Source organism: Mytilus edulis, chromosome 2 (assembly GCF_963676685.1).
Source record: "Mytilus edulis chromosome 2, xbMytEdul2.2, whole genome shotgun sequence".
NCBI classification, from domain to species: Eukaryota; Metazoa; Mollusca; class Bivalvia; order Mytilida; family Mytilidae; genus Mytilus; species Mytilus edulis.
This window is the reverse complement of record NC_092345.1, coordinates 95,548,159-95,565,910: the sequence shown is the minus strand read 5'-3', so window position 1 is coordinate 95,565,910 and position 17,752 is coordinate 95,548,159. Positions and strand designations below refer to the sequence as shown.

At 36.0% G+C, this 17,752-nt stretch overlaps 1 protein-coding gene and 1 long non-coding RNA gene across 2 annotated transcripts; one reads left to right on the top strand and one right to left on the bottom strand.

Moving 5' to 3' along the window:
- Nucleotides 1-7,912: 7,912 nt before the first annotated feature.
- Nucleotides 7,913-8,659, bottom strand: LOC139511094 (uncharacterized). Its single transcript, XM_071297665.1, has one exon. The coding sequence runs from the start codon at nucleotides 8,657-8,659 to the stop codon at nucleotides 7,913-7,915; it is 747 nt and encodes a 248-aa protein (XP_071153766.1).
- A 6,585-nt stretch (nucleotides 8,660-15,244) lies between these two features.
- LOC139510722 (uncharacterized) lies at nucleotides 15,245-17,455 on the top strand. Its single transcript, XR_011661971.1, has 2 exons — nucleotides 15,245-15,789; nucleotides 17,013-17,455. It is a non-coding gene; the product is annotated as an uncharacterized lncRNA (long non-coding RNA).
- Nucleotides 17,456-17,752: the final 297 nt, after the last annotated feature.

Sequence of the window (17,752 nt, the reverse complement as noted above, 5' to 3'; positions counted from 1 at the left end):
GACCGTGACGTCATCAACGTTTTTTCATAGTTTTCTACGGTTTAAAATGGAATTTAGAATTAAATTATAAGAAATGACTGTAATATTTTTTCTGTCTATTCAAAATAACGCGCGTTATTCAGTGTGCACCAATTTTTTTATGTTATTTCTTCATAGACAGAAAAAAATATTACAGTCATTCCTTAATTAGAAAATTGTAACTAGAAACGTGTATTTATATCAATAACGCTTATATTTTTAATCATGATTAATCAAAAACAGCATATCAAACTACATAGAAACAAATCTTGCCAATGACTTACATTTATTCGTTGTTTCACCTCGTTAACATTTTCCCCACTGGAAATCCCATTTTATGTTTCGTTATCTATTTTCAAAAATTTTATTTTATAGTTCGCACATTTTATGATTACCTCGCATTTAATTCAAAATCAGTAGTGCATAGATTTTTATCAATCTTCTCATTCAAAATATCTTTTGTCTTTTTGATTTGTAATTCAAATACCTCAAATTGTCTACACTTTCTTTTCGAACTATTTGCCGATGTCATCTCATCAAGTGTATTTTCAACAATACATGTCAAAATAGAAATTTGACGTCAACGTATCGGGATTTTTCTTGATAGTCCTATTGTGACGTTATGGGTAATAGTGACGTAACATCAGGGTGAAAGCTTTTAGGCAGAAGATATTAAAAAAATGTGTAAAAGAATGTTTCTCCCTTGACATTTAAAAAAAACACGTTGAGAAACAGTTTCTGGGAGCCTTAAGCAATAGAACATTTCTTTACTCTCCAGTGAATACATTTTTAAAATACAAACTACTATAATAGGTCCATTTGCCTGTGTGTCTTTTCGTCTATTTTACAATTTCCTCTTCGTCTGTCTTTTTGGTATTACGTTCCTTTTGATCGTATGACTCTTCCCGTAACTCGGTATGTTTGCATCCACCAGTAGGTAATTATCATTTTTGGCTTTGTGCGTTCCTTGGAGCTTGTTCCAGTTATTTATTCATTACTTACAGGACAACATGTTTTAGCATATCAATCTATTGTAATAAAAATTCATAATATCTAATAAAATTTGTAGATTTATCTAACAAGGTCCTTATATTTGGATAAAGTATCATTTGTTTATAGTGGAAAGTTGTTTTATCGTTAAATAAGCTACATTTAAAAAATGCTTGCTTGTCTCTCTCTGTGATTACCTTTTAATTAGATAACTCTGGTTCATTTCCCACTCAATCTATCATGAAGGGAAGATAAATAAAACAAATGACAATCATAGTCTCTTTCAAAAATGATGAACGGTGGTTCTTTATATTGGTATGTAATCATTTTAAACGTTTCAAATTTATGAAATTATATTCGTACATTTATACACAACAAACATAGAATATATATTTATTAAGATATAATAAACTAAGATACATAGTACATGATATACATACAATAAAATAAACATCATTTGGCGTTTAGCCGTCTCGGTTGTTGTCACAGTGATTGATTAATTCCCAAGCTTGAGAATCATATCAATCGGAAGATCTGAGTGCATGCTTGAACTTCTGATAAATAAAGGCAACAGTAGTATACCGCTGTTCAAAACTCATAAATCCATGGACAAAAAACAAAATCGGGGCAACACATTTAAGATGATCCTGGGGACACCTGACAAAATCGGTGTTGTTGTGTCCTTGACAACAGCCGATTGACACCTTTTTATCCTGGGCGTCGTGTCATCCAGTATAATTTTATTTGTTCTACTAGTTTTCATGCTGTTAGGCTACCGGACTGGTAGAATCCTCGGGGACAGATTGTCCACCAGCAGAGATTCCGGTCCGGTGGTGATAAATAAAGGCAACAGTAGTATACCGCTGTTCAAAACTCATAAATCCATGGACAAAAAACAAAATCGGGGCAACACATTTAAGATGATCCTGGGGACACCTGACAAAATCGGTGTTGTTGTGTCCTTGACAACAGCCGATTGACACCTTTTTATCCTGGGCGTCGTGTCATCCAGTATAATTTTATTTGTTCTACTAGTTTTCATGCTGTTAGGCTACCGGACTGGTAGAATCCTCGGGGACAGATTGTCCACCAGCAAAGATTCCGGTCCGGTGGTGATAAATAAAGGCAACAGTAGTATACCGCTGTTCGAAACTCATAAATCCATGGACAAAAAACAAAATCGGGGCAACACATTTAAGATGATCGTGGGGACACCTGACAAAATCGGTGTTGTTGTGTCCTTGACAACAGCCGATTGACACCTTTTTATCCTGGGCGTCGTGTCATCCAGTATAATTTTATTTGTTCTACTAGTTTTCATGCTGTTAGGCTACCGGACTGGTAGAATCCTCGGGGACAGATTGTCCACCAGCAGAGATTCCGGTCCGGTGGTGATAAATAAAGGCAACAGTAGTATACCGCTGTTCAAAACTCATAAATCCATGGACAAAAAACAAAATCGGGGCAACACATTTAAGATGATCGTGGGGACACCTGACAAAATCGGTGTTGTTGTGTCCTTGACAACAGCCGATTGACACCTTTTTATCCTGGGCGTCGTGTCATCCAGTATAATTTTATTTGTTCTACTAGTTTTCATGCTGTTAGGCTACCGGACTGGTAGAATCCTCGGGGACAGATTGTCCACCAGCAGAGATTCCGGTCCGGTGGTGATAAATAAAGGCAACAGTAGTATACCGCTGTTCAAAACTCATAAATCCATGGACAAAAAACAAAATCGGGGCAACACATTTAAGATGATCCTGGGGACACCTGACAAAATCGGTGTTGTTGTGTCCTTGACAACAGCCGATTGACACCTTTTTATCCTGGGCGTCGTGTCATCCAGTATAATTTTATTTGTTCTACTAGTTTTCATGCTGTTAGGCTACCGGACTGGTAGAATCCTCGGGGACAGATTGTCCACCAGCAGAGATTCCGGTCCGGTGGTGATAAATAAAGGCAACAGTAGTATACCGCTGTTCAAAACTCATAAATCCATGGACAAAAAACAAAATCGGGGCAACACATTTAAGATGATCCTGGGGACACCTGACAAAATCGGTGTTGTTGTGTCCTTGACAACAGCCGATTGACACCTTTTTATCCTGGGCGTCGTGTCATCCAGTATAATTTTATTTGTTCTACTAGTTTTCATGCTGTTAGGCTACCGGACTGGTAGAATCCTCGGGGACAGATTGTCCACCAGCAGAGATTCCGGTCCGGTGGTGATAAATAAAGGCAACAGTAGTATACCGCTGTTCAAAACTCATAAATCCATGGACAAAAAACAAAATCGGGGCAACACATTTAAGATGATCCTGGGGACACCTGACAAAATCGGTGTTGTTGTGTCCTTGACAACAGCCGATTGACACCTTTTATCCTGGGCGTCGTGTCATCCAGTATAATTTTATTTGTTCTACTAGTTTTCATGCTGTTAGGCTACCGGACTGGTAGAATCCTCGGGGACAGATTGTCCACCAGCAGAGATTCCGGTCCGGTGGTGATAAATAAAGGCAACAGTAGTATACCGCTGTTCAAAACTCATAAATCCATGGACAAAAAACAAAATCGGGGCAACACATTTAAGATGATCCTGGGGACACCTGACATAATCGGTGTTGTTGTGTCCTTGACAACAGCCGATTGACACCTTTTTATCCTGGGCGTCGTGTCATCCAGTATAATTTTATTTGTTCTACTAGTTTTCATGCTGTTAGGCTACCGGACTGGTAGAATCCTCGGGGACAGATTGTCCACCAGCAGAGATTTCGGTCCGGTGGTGATAAATAAAGGCAACAGTAGTATACCGCTGTTCAAAACTCATAAATCCATGGACAAAAAACAAAATCGGGGCAACACATTTAAGATGATCCTGGGGACACCTGACAAAATCGGTGTTGTTGTGTCCTTGACAACAGCCGATTGACACCTTTTTATCCTGGGCGTCGTGTCATCCAGTATAATTTTATTTGTTCTACTAGTTTTCATGCTGTTAGGCTACCGGACTGGTAGAATCCTCGGGGACAGATTGTCCACCAGCAGAGATTCCGGTCCGGTGGTGATAAATAAAGGCAACAGTAGTATACCGCTGTTCAAAACTCATAAATCCATGGACAAAAAACAAAATCGGGGCAACACATTTAAGATGATCCTGGGGACACCTGACAAAATCGGTGTTGTTGTGTCCTTGACAACAGCCGATTGACACCTTTTTATCCTGGGCGTCGTGTCATCCAGTATAATTTTATTTGTTCTACTAGTTTTCATGCTGTTAGGCTACCGGACTGGTAGAATCCTCGGGGACAGATTGTCCACCAGCAGAGATTCCGGTCCGGTGGTGATAAATAAAGGCAACAGTAGTATACCGCTGTTCAAAACTCATAAATCCATGGACAAAAAACAAAATCGGGGCAACACATTTAAGATGATCCTGGGGACACCTGACAAAATCGGTGTTGTTGTGTCCTTGACAACAGCCGATTGACACCTTTTTATCCTGGGCGTCGTGTCATCCAGTATAATTTTATTTGTTCTACTAGTTTTCATGCTGTTAGGCTACCGGACTGGTAGAATCCTCGGGGACAGATTGTCCACCAGCAGAGATTCCGGTCCGGTGGTGATAAATAAAGGCAACAGTAGTATACCGCTGTTCAAAACTCATAAATCCATGGACAAAAAAACAAAATCGGGGCAACACATTTAAGATGATCCTGGGGACACCTGACAAAATCGGTGTTGTTGTGTCCTTGACAACAGCCGATTGACACCTTTTTAGATACCGATAGGACACTAACTTTATGTTCATGCTTGAACTTACTGATGGACCTGTTCTTGTTTATGACTACAAGCATGTAGATCAAAAACGTCAGTGATAGAAGTCCATGCATGGACTGACGTAAGGACTGACTTAGAACAGGGATCTGTTGTTAGTTAGTGTCCGGAAACTTCTAGCACGTGTCTGGTCTATTTAAAATTTAACCAAATTACTGCTATAAGTCCCATTAACTGTGACAAGCAACTTATACATCAACAACTCTGCATCAAATTTGGGGAAATTGAGTTAATAATAACGAAAATATGCCAAAATACAGTTGATGACTGGTATTTAAAGGAGACAACTGAACCCCAAATGAAGATGGTTACTGTAAATTCAAATTTTACTGAGCGCGTATGGCAATGACAAATTTCGCATTAATAGATGATACTTATATTTTACAGATTTTCTAAAATCGCAATGATAAATGCACGCATCAAATCTGAATTTACAGTATCTTTGAACAAAGATTTGTAACTATGTTAATATATCTGAATATGTTAATAAATATACAAATAAACTTAGTATCAGATGCGAATAGATGAATAGCAATTAAAACGTCCATCACTAATCGTTAATCCTCAGCGTTAATCAGTATGTAACTCCGGCGTGCTGGAAAACATGGAAATTTTTAGTGATAAGCACAAGTGTTCTGATTAACTACTGTCTATCTCAGCCGGTCGTGAGAAAAAATGTTACGACTTGATGAAATCAAATGTTCTGCTTGACCTTAATATAACTTTCATTAACATGTCAATGTTCTCTGCATCTGCTATGCTATCATGTTCTTTTATCTACATAGTTAATTAGTAAGTTCAAATATCAACACAAAATCGGGAGCTGTCATACTACTATAACTTGGTTTAAATGTTTAACCCTGTCTCATTCATTGAAAATGGTACATCAATGATAGCGATTATAAACGAATGCATATGTTTAGCAATTAAAATACACATAATAAATGTAGACATAATGAAGACAATGATACGTCAATATATTTACATAATATGGGGATTATTATGCCCCAACACTATCGAAACACACTTTAAACCAATATCAGATTAAGCAATGGGGATTATTATGCCCCTGAAACACTGATCAAAAACGCAATTGATGTCGTTGTGTTGACCTCATAAACACGATGAACTGACATGTGGTAATGAAACAGTCTATATATACTCTAAGGCACTAACAATATTAAATCAAGATAAAAACGTATGCGATTGAAATATTCCTATGTACAATAAACACTAAATCTTCACTCGACTAATGCTTGTTGAGCTTGCTGTATCGTTGATAAAGATGTTCTGATATAGCGAGTATAACACTGTGAACTCCACCGTCCGAGTGTCTGTATAAGGTGATCTTCAATTTTTGAACCTGCTGTGGTACTTGCTCCAATGCGAAAGCTATGACCATTATATAAGTCTGAGTTGTATCCAAGTACGGCAAGTATATTTTTTAGAGAAGAAATGAAGTAGTTTCGTGTTAAAGCTTTCCTATTTTCCATCACAAAGAAAGCGTCTTGTGATTTACTATCTTTGAATTTCCTAGTACGATAGTCCATGTAACGTTCCAGAGATAAGACTGGACAAACAGAAGCTCCCGACGGAAATAAATGAATATCAACACCTTCACGAAATGGGTCTGTTTTCGAAGCTTTCAAATGAAAGGTCACTTTATCCTTAAGAAACCGGATATCTTCGATACTCACATTGCATTCTGAATCAAACGAATGTAATACTGTAAATTCCCCACATCGAAGAAATCCAAAATATGCCGCGACACACGCGGCTTCCAGAAGAATGTCGGCGTATAATACCCTTTCCTCAAAAACTGACAGATGTCCTTGAGTATCGTGAATGTAATTGGCAGTCTAGGTTTTGTTGATTTTTTCTCATTTTTCTTTATTCCGCTATATAACGCATCGAGTCGATAAAGTTTATCAGAACTGTCGCTAAATATTGAAGGCTTCCCATTCTCTAAGTATTTATATCGTATCCCACATATATACATTTTAATAGTTGAACATTTCAAATGCAAGTTTTTAAAACAATGCGTAGCGAAATGAATAAGAGATTCTTCAGTTAACGGAGGCATGTCTGAATTACGCCAAATCACTCCAGTCATTCGTAAAAAGGTTGCATAGGCAGAATACCCACACTCATACTGAGAACGTGTTCTGGGAGCTATAGAAGTTTTGAGTAAACAACTTACACTATTAATTCCACATTACGAGTGAGAAGTGCGGACAAATCATGGCTTGTACATCTGCTTCCGGCGCTTCTTTCCGGAACGTCTGAAAATCAAATCGAGAAAGTGAATCTGCAATCACATTTTTAACACCAGGGATATGCTTACTTGAAAATGTAAAATTGTTAATTGCAGCTAACCAAGTGAGTTTACACATTAGTTTCATAACATCTTGCACCTTTGGTCGTCCTTTGTTTATAATATCAACAGTAGATCCATTATCACAATGAAAAACTATTCGTTTTCTCGTCCAATGTTTGCCCCACAGTACTGCCGCCACTACAATTGGATACAATTCTCGGAAAGCCATAGACATATCCGAATCAAGTATATTTTTTTAACTCTGGTGGCCAAGAACTACAAAACCAATGTCCCTTGAAGTACCCACCAAAGCCAAGTGTTGAAGCAGCATCTGTATACAATTCGAAATCCGCTGCATTGGTAGTGAAAGTATCATAGAAAAAGGAGACGCAGTTCCACTGTTTCAGAAAAATATACCACATCTTTAAATCATCTCGACATTCGGCTGACAGTGTAACATAGTAATTGGGATTGTTAACTTTAGTCGATAGGTTAATGAGATAAGTTACAAAAGTCCGTCCAGGTATAATAACTCTCGCGGCAAAATTGAAATGTCCCAAGAGTTGTAAAAGTTCTCGTTTTTTAATAGAATGTCGACGTAGAAATGTTCCAATGAAATAACTAATGCGTTCAACTTTATCTTGTGGAAGTCTAGCTTCCATCTGATCTGTATCTAATATAATTCCGAGATACTCTAGTGTGGTATGTGGACCTACAGTCTTTTTCTTAGATAATGGTATATTCAATCTATTAAAAAAGTGCCATAGTTCTGTCTCCTGAAGTGTCTGATGCTTGAACAGTTAAAAAATCATCAAGCAGATGAAGTATAACTGGAATATTGTAATTGTTCTTGGCTATCCAACAAATTGCCACTGACAAGTTGTCAAATATTTTAGGTGATGATCGTGAGCCAAAACAAAGACGCACATAATAGTAATATAAATTTCTCCATTTAATACAGTATAAATGATGCTGATCCCTTTTGATCCCTAATTGCTTGAATGCATCGGCAATGTCCGCCTTATTTAGTATTGATAATCGTCCGAATTCTTTAATTGCGTTGATTGCATCATCTATTTTAACGTATGACAGCGAGCATTGCTCTTTATCGATTAAATCGTTAATACTAAAATGATCTTGACTTTCATGTGGAGACGACAGATCAACTATTAACCTCTTTTTTCCTGAATATTTGCCTTCCACTATACCTATTGGGCTCACACGATACCTATCAAAAGGGAACTTTTTAAATGGCCCAACTAGATAACCTTTATCAACCTCTTGTTTAATTATAATATCAACGCTGTCTGGATTTCGGAAAGCTGATTGTAGATTTTTACATTCAACTGTTGGTAATTCTGTTTTCGACACCATGGTATCAAAACCGTTTGTTATACCGTCTAATAAATATTTTACAAAATGTCTATCTGGATGTTTTTCTAATTCTTTTTCAAGGTTATTTACATTTATGTGAGAAAGTTGATAAGCATCATTCATTTCGAGTCACCTAGATGTTTTTACGTTCGGCTTATCAGCAGTTTTGTTTTGATTACTAGTACTGGTATCCTTGTTGTTACCACATGTCTTAAAACCGTGACCTCTACTTTTACACTTAAGACACGCATGTGTAAACTTGCATTCTTTCCTTTAGCATGTTCCATAATTGAAATTATTACAAAGGTCATGACCCTCTGCTTGAATGATATTTCTCCCATGCCTATCTTTTGATTTATCTACAACACGACCGTTCGTCGAGGCTTGTTGGGCGCATGGAGGAGTTTCTTGATAAACTTGTTTTTGGCAGAATTTCGTTGCGTGGTCGTAATCTCATCATAATTCACATTCTCTACTTTGTAACCCATTCATAACTAGATATAATAGACGGTCGTCTACCTTTCCCCAGTTAATTGCAATATTATGTTCAATGATAGCAGTGGCAGCCTTAGCCGAAAACAATTTGTGGTATTTGTAAAATCTTTGTCCGTAGTTATAGGCTATATCATTTATATCGGCCTCGTATTGATCTAATTCATCTCGCCGTTGAGGATATACTTTACAGATGATATTCCTGAACTTCCTGAAGGCCTTATTGAACTCATCAAGGGTCAATGTTTTCTCTAGCCGAGGATCCTTAGGAGCAGATAACTCTACAGTTAGCCCTTCAGAAAAGACAGTGCGTGTTTGGGGAACCTCATTTTTTACAATACAATAAAAGAGAAAGGTTTATATCCTTACCTTCTAGAATTTGCTTTCTTAAAGAAGTAGACACGTAGTCCATTTTTGGTAAGTCCTCTGCAAATACAATCCCTTTCGAAGAGTCAACTTGTCTTTGGAAGGTGTGTTCCGCATTTACAGAAGAGATTGGGGTAATGTGTCCGTATGTGGCTTGATATGCCGAGGCAAAGTCATAGTTTGACTTAAGATTCTGCAGACTACTGTTTGATGAAGCATCTTTATTGGCTAGAAGTCCTACAACCATAGATGACATAGCCGACTTAGCTTCATTTGCCGACTTTAGTGCGGAAGTAGAATCCTTTAGCATGTCTGCTGTACGTGACATTGTATTGTTTTCATTTATTGGTTGGTCAGTGTCCACGTTAGGTTGGTCATCGGCAGCAACTGTCACTTCATCAATATTCCTAATACTTGATTCCATAGAACCATTTTGACCACTTTCTGTTGAACTTGCAACGTCCTTTTGATTGACAAAATACAGTTGTCGAATCATGTCTAATCTCCAAGTAGATTTTACTGTATTTCCCATACTTTTCAAATGGGTAACATACTGTTCTTTGGTCCAATGCATTGGATCATTTGGATCATGCCGCGCTGGCCGCTTTCGACTACTCATTGTGGAAAGATATTGATCAGGTCGGGACCACTACCTTATATGGAAATGCATAAATTAGCATACTTATGTTCTCGCACATGTAATTGTTTATTTACATGTGACGCAATTTATTTTTACCTAGGTTTTTGACCAATCCACTAAATGAGTCACAATGCATGATGGACTACTACGTGTTTACAATCAACCAAGAACACGTGTTATTTACTGAAATACAACACATTTTTTCGTGCAATGCGGGATTCACAATTTCGCATAGTTTTTCATTTTGTGTATCCTCATTTATAGTTCGTGATATAAAGTATTACTTCCATTCTCAGATTAACGAAGAGTTGTTTCTATGTGAAGAAAAAAGGGTTTGAATTACCCGATATATAGCCATTAACATGTTTGATGATGGCACAGAGATTTCATGTATTTGTCCACCAGAAGCAACGAAACAACAGCGAAAAAACACATTTACCCATGAGACAAACTTACTGGTGTAAAGTAAGCCGTCGATAACAGTCGGTGCTGATATTCAAGAGTACAGCAATGTTCGTATAGATAATTAAAGGCAAATGTGGGATCCTTGAATTTTGTGTTCGTAAAAAAGGCGAAGAAATATTTACATACATGGCAGTGTTAACAAAATTTATAAGTATTTTTGTTGGTTTCAGAATATAGGACTTCCAAACTGTTCCCTTTTATTTGAAGGTAGTGAAGTCAGCAACTGTAGTTTCAGTTTGTTTGTTTTTTAACGGGCTCGGACATTTGCCAAACTGACTAAAATCATTACAGCTGATTTCTTAAACCTGCAAAGTAAAACTTTGGTTGGCTTGCTGGCTTTGTTTGTATAGTTGTTTATACAAGCTTTGAAAATAAGATTGACATCTTTAAACAATATATATAATTATATAGGCATAGTTTAACTTGTATATTTTATATTTTGTACAAAATACAAACAAGCAAGCAAGCTAACCAAAGTTTTGCTCCACATGCATAAGAAATAAGCTGTAATGATTTTATCAATATGTATGTGCGACAAGGTGGAAAATTTGATATGTTTTGTGAAAATTGCAGCGTTGGATCTATAATAAAAAAAAAAAGATGTTGTATGATTGCCAATGAGACAGCTGTCCACAAGAGACCAAAATGACACAGAAATTAAAATTTATAGATCACCGTACGGCCTTCAACAATGAGCAAAGCCCATACCGCATAGTCAGCTATAAAAGTCCCCGATATGACAATGTAAAACAATTCAAACGAGAAAACTAACGGCCTTAATTATATAAAAAAAAATGAACGAAAAACAAATATGTAACACATAAACAAACGACAACCACTGAAATACAGGCTCCTATACAATATATTTTTTTTATGGGATAGATTTCTTGTCCTTTTATATATTTAAATGGGACGTTTTTTTTTTTTTGTTGTTTTTTTTTTTTGATTGTTTTACACAAGTAATTTTTGGGTCATTAATAGCTTACTTTTCAGCATTGGACCTATGACTGCTTACTTTACTAAATTATGTCTTTGTTGGAAAGATGTCTCATTTGGCACTCATACCTCATCTTCTTATTTCTATATACAAAGCACATTTTAGAAAAAAAAATAATAGGTAATATGGCATCCACTATGATCCAGAGACTTTTAATATTGGAGATATTTTACATATGTCAACAGGACAGCAGCCGAACGATAAAAAAAACCTCTGAGGTATATTTTGTGATAAAATTAGCAACAAACGGATATTATCGATGGATGAATTTAAACTATAAAAAATGTATTGAGCTATATACCGTAGCCGCTCAGTGGCGGATCCAGGCGGGGTTCCGGGGGATGGACCCCCTTTTTTGGACGATCAGTGCATTTTGATGGGGACATGTAGTTGGAACCCCTCCCCTTTTCTCCAGGGTTAAGACCCCCCTTTTTAAAATGGTTGGACCCGCCCCTGCCGCTTTCATAACACTTCTTTTTAGCATACTGAATATTATGATGTTCTTACTATTAGTTCAGGTCCTGATAAAAAAAAATACACATTCAGTACAGAAAGAAGTGTTTCAATGAAAGTTTCGTGTTTTTCTAGGCAGAAATGATTTTGCAATGACATTCTACAGGTTTAAAAGAGCTCAAATGATTTTCTTACTGGACAGTGGTCACTTCATTGGATATTTCACTGTGTCATGTCGTGAAATTAATGCAGGTCAATTTAAAACAATGCACAAAACCTGTTCAACTACTTTTGCAAGGCGAAAAAGAAAGTCGAATCGTGAAGCCAATAAACAATATTTTTTTAATCTGAGCATGCAAATTGAAGATTACGTTATATATTTTACATTAAATATATTTGCAGAATAAAAACTTTGGTAATGAGAGTCCCAGACAATATATTAATTGACTGTTTTCCCACTAATTCCACGTGTTTTAAGTAGTAGTTTACTCGTAGTAGCCCACAATGCATTGTAGTTCATTGAGTCGATTGGTCAGTTTTTCAAGGCCATATTGGCCTTGTGTTTTGGAAATTACTATGCAAATATATTCTGACGTCAGAAAATCTAGAGTTCTCGACCTGTTGATAGTCCAGTAAATATGAATGTGTATAAAGTTAATCATGAATGAAAATGAAATGATATTGAGTTTAGTCTACATAGAATCGACCACACTACTCCATTGCAATTTAATAATGGCATAGGTCACGTGCTGTATGACTTCACTCTTCATGCATGAGGCACCATAAGGTGCACGTGAAAAATAGTTTTGTGTGTATAAAACCAATTTATTTAGGTGAACCTATATAAATAACCCTTAATGTTTTTGATACACCAATAACAAAAACTGAAATATATTGAATTGATACATAATGTAACTATTCAAATTTATATCAGAAACCTAAACTTAATTATAAAATAATGAACCTGTTAAAGGGAGACAATACTCGCATAACTTTTTCGAATTGGCACATAATACAACGGAATGTCACTCTTGCATACAAATGGCACATCAATATAATTAATTAACTGTACAATCGCGCTCCACCTTCAATGATGATTCTAAATTATAATTATAACCAAAAGTTGTTAATCTATAGATAGTAAAGACTAATGAAATCTAACCCACTGTTTAAATATTTCTTTGCATTTTTTTAAAACTTCCTCAGTAAAATGCTTGAGCCACTTGACTTTCATACATGTAGCTCATAATTAACGTTTTTACACAATATTTAAATAAAGTAGCTAAAGATTATTCGCTTCTCAAAGTGTAAGACGCAATAAAAATCGTATGCTTGCACCATCTTACCCAAAAACAGATTTAATTAAGTTCTGAACATTTCGACATTTCTTCGTTAAAACCGGTTTTAAACAAATCACAAGTACGTGTTAAGATCCGACTAAATACCCATATCCAGATATCGTCAGGTAAATTTGCTACATGTTTACATGTACATGTATGTCACCGTTTACAGTCATTTGCAAAGTTGTCAGTGGTTAAAACAAATTGGAGATCGTTATAATTAGAAGGAACAAATAATTCGTCAAATTTCACTGAACAGCATCTCTGAAAAGACATTAAAATCATCGAACAGCAAAACATTTCATCATGTTCATGACTAATATCGAAAATAAAAAGCGAAAACGGCAAAAAAAAAAAAAAAGAAATTAAACATGATAACAATATGGAACAACTTTATCTTGATTTTGTTATTACACCAGTTACGTACTTTAAAAAAGTAATTAAAAATTTATCTTAAATATGAACTATTACGACAATATCGACTAAATATTTTTGATATATATAGTTAAGATAAATTTTTAATTACTTTTTTAAAGTACGTAACTTTAAATTAATGCAAAACTATGAAAATTGAAATATATTAGGACTTTGTTATTAAGTCTGGTTTTATAGCTAGCTAAACGTATCACTTAGTATGTTATAAATCAAAATATGAGCCCTGAACTTGAATTTGACAGCCAGTGCCTTTTTTAGAATACAATAGAACATGATAAAGAGATAACATCAGTCCAAATTTGAGTCAATATCACTGTCACCTTGTGCTAAATATATATCAGTCCGTTCTTACTATTTACCTTGAACGTTTCTAATAAAGATAAATTGAGAAATGTGCATCGATAATTCGTGACATTCAATTACTTCATTCGTGCACTTATCTTGCAATATAGACCATGTTTACACCAAAAGTCGCACTGTAAACATGTTTACATATTATTTTAATGTACGGAATCAAAAAAGGGAAAGGCTGGGTTATTCAATACATATATACAAGAAATGGGCAAAAGATACCAGAGGGTCAGTCAAACTAACAGATTGAATATAAACTGACAACGCCAAGGCCAAAATAAAAGAAAGATAAACAGATAAACAACAGCACACAAGACACAACATAGAAAACTAAATACTTAGCAGTTGCTTAGTGTTGTTGCAAATTGTTCCTACCATTCAACGTTTAAACGTCCGATTTAAAGTCTCAATTATGATCGAACGCTAGTACATCCAGCACACCCAAAGGAACGCCCCACTTTTGTAATGCAGATTGTGACCATATTTCTATTCTCCAGCCACCCTTCAGGCTTGAATATCTAGTTTCATGTGCACATAACCCACACATTGCCTATCGACTTTATCGACTACACATAGTCAAATAAAGGCAGCAATAGAATACATGTGTTCAAAAGTCATAAATAGATTGAAAGAAAACTATTCACTAAAACACAGGGAAACACATCAACTATAAGAAGAAAACAATTGAACAACACTAACACTGAAGAGCAACCTAAACAAAAACGCCAAAATACATAGACACAAAAGAGGGACGAAAGATACCAAAGGGAAAGTCAAGCTCATAAATCGTAAATAAACTGACAATGCCTGGCTAAAAATGAAAAGAAGACAAACAGACAAACAAAAGAACACATGACACAACATAGAAAACTAAAGAATAAGCAAAACGAACCCTACCAAAACTAGGGTTGATCTCATGTGCTCCGGAAGGGTAAGCAGATCCTGCTCCACATGTGTCACCCGTCGTGCCATTGGTGTTTGTCAATGGGAACGTAATAGGGTCTAGTCTAGTTGAAGAGTTGAGTACACTTACACGATTATCCACACAGAGTTTAGTTCTGTGTGAACACACCCATGTAGGCCATAAACAATGTTTCTACTAAAATAGCTCATGATAAGATTTGAGGTAGAAGTTAAACTAGTACAAACATAATTATGTCGGGATTCAATCATTCATTCGTATATATTTGGACTTGCACCAGATAAGGAGACATGGTTTTAACTGTGCAGTTTTGTTTTCTGTCTTGCATTAGTTTGTCAATTTGCTATGGATTTTTATTGACCAATAGATCAAGCACATCTTTTGTAGGACCAATCGGCTTGACCGACGGTCACTACCTTATTTTGACGGATGCGCTAAGTATACAGAAACAGTCACTCGCACAAATGGAAACGTTTGTTCTACAACTTCAGCAGGAATTAAAAACGCTCCAAAACGCAAACAATATTCTTAAACATGATAATGATGCACTAAAAATTCAAAATTCGAATTTAAGTGATCAAATAAACTCCTTTCAAAACGATACAAATAGACAGTTTAATTCATTACATTCGTTTACCAATTCGTCTAGCTATCGACTTGATTGGTTGGAACAGAAATATTTGGAAATACAATCGCCAGTCAATTCCTCCGGCAACCGACTTGATGCACTGGAACAGAACTATGCGCTTGTTTCAAAGGATATACGGGTTTTAAATGAAATAAACCAACCCGGTACGTATATTAATCGATATACTGGCAATATGATATTAGTGTTTTCCTAAATCTTCTTAATATAATTGTTACAACTGTACCCAGGGTGGTAGCTTTCAATATCGTAGCAGCTACATAGATCTACATAGGGCTACGTAGATATTTTACTTTTAACTGTGTAGCGATCCTAGCTGATAAATAGATCTAGATCACAACTAGGCTAGCTTTTTGGTCTCTTGTGGACAGTTGTCTCATTGGCAATCTTACCACATCGTCTTTTTTATAGCTACACATTAAATAGTAAAAAATCAACGTAGCCAAATGTAGCTGCTACGATATTGAAGTCAACCCTGTTCTTGACGTTTTTTTTTTTTTTACTAAATTTAAGTTCGTCATGACACGGAGATAATATCGTTTACTAGTCTTATATATAATTATACTGTTTTGCGTGATTGCTATTCTTGCTGATAAAATTTCTTAAAACAATGATATTATTGTTGTAGAGTTCCCACTGGTTCAGACGTACTTATAAATATAATTATTTCTGTGACTGTCAGGCGCGGATCCAGCCATTTTCAAAGGGGGTTCCCAACCCAGGACAAAAGGGGTGAGGGTTCCAACTATATGTCCCCATTCAAATGCATTGATCGGCAAAAAAAAAGGGGTTTCCAACCCCCGGAACCCCCTCCCCCTTGATCCGCCAATGACTGTATCTTACATTAATTTGTAGGATCCTTTGCTATATAGATAATTTAACTGATCTGTAACAATAACATGCTACCAATGCTACTGAGATATCGTGACACCAAATCGCCTGCACGGTAACAGGCGTGCTAGACCACACGACTACCTGGGCTTCATAAAAATGAAGCTTTCAGTGGCCGGGTGTTACCTTTCCACGTCAGTGTTAATCTAGCTTCGTACTACAGTACATGACATATAAGGCTTGAAGATGTAATTTTTTTTAAATATTTTTTTTTATATGCATTGATCGGCCAAAAAAAATATTTTGTTAGCAGTAATTTCACCCATGCATATCGATATTGTAAGTGTTAAGATGTGTGGTATTAGTGTCAGTAAGATAGTATTTTATCACGGTACAATCGACAAGAATGCAAACAACTATATGGATATGCGTAGAGATAACAAAAATCATAACTTTAGATATAGAGTTATTTAGTTTCATTAAAAATATTATTTCAATCTGATTTCATTTTATGAATTCTATAATATTTTTCTTTCAGTGGCCCTAACAGCGCGCGGTGCAGCCGATGTAGTTTATAATAGTGGAAATACCATGAAGTTTCAAAGTACCATAACATCTATAGGAATCAGTAATATTGCCAAATTCAAGAATACTGGACATTTCACTTGTGAAAAATCCGGTATATACCTCTTTTCCGTTTATGTTGCAATTCAATGCGGAGACCATGCTCGGAATGGTGATTTTGAATTATACAAAAACAGTGATCTTATATCGCGTGTTTTGATTGTTCTAGATGGAATAAGTGGCACTTATTATTCAGGATCGGGAACTGTTGCCGTCCAGATTAATACAGGAGACGTTCTATATGCCAATGCCTGGAGAAACAAAATGAAGATCGCTTATGTTCATAGTTCTTTCACTGTTATAAAAATGCACTAAAGGTGTTAGATGTAATACGTTTGAATACAGTTTGGTTTAAAAGCTGCATTTCATCCTTCATGCATTTTTTTATTTTTTTTTATTTTCACCGTTAAGATGATGATTCAGTGGGGGATCCACAATTTTCATAAAGGGGGGGAGGGGGGGCTTCAATTATGCCTCAGAGATTTCCTATTTAATCAACAAACAAAAAAACGCGTTTCAAGTCTATAATTGTCACAGTAAAACATATGAATTAAATGCTTGTCTTAGAAAGTAAAACCCTGTTCTCCGAATGCGACCTACCAAATAAGACTGGATTTGTAATAACATGAGCAGCACGACGGGTGCCACATGTGT

What these genes read in the sequence shown, in the direction of transcription:
- LOC139511094 (XM_071297665.1), bottom strand. Translation starts at nt 8,659, where the DNA reads ATGAATGATGCTTATCAACTTTCTCACATAAATGTAAATAACCTTGAA.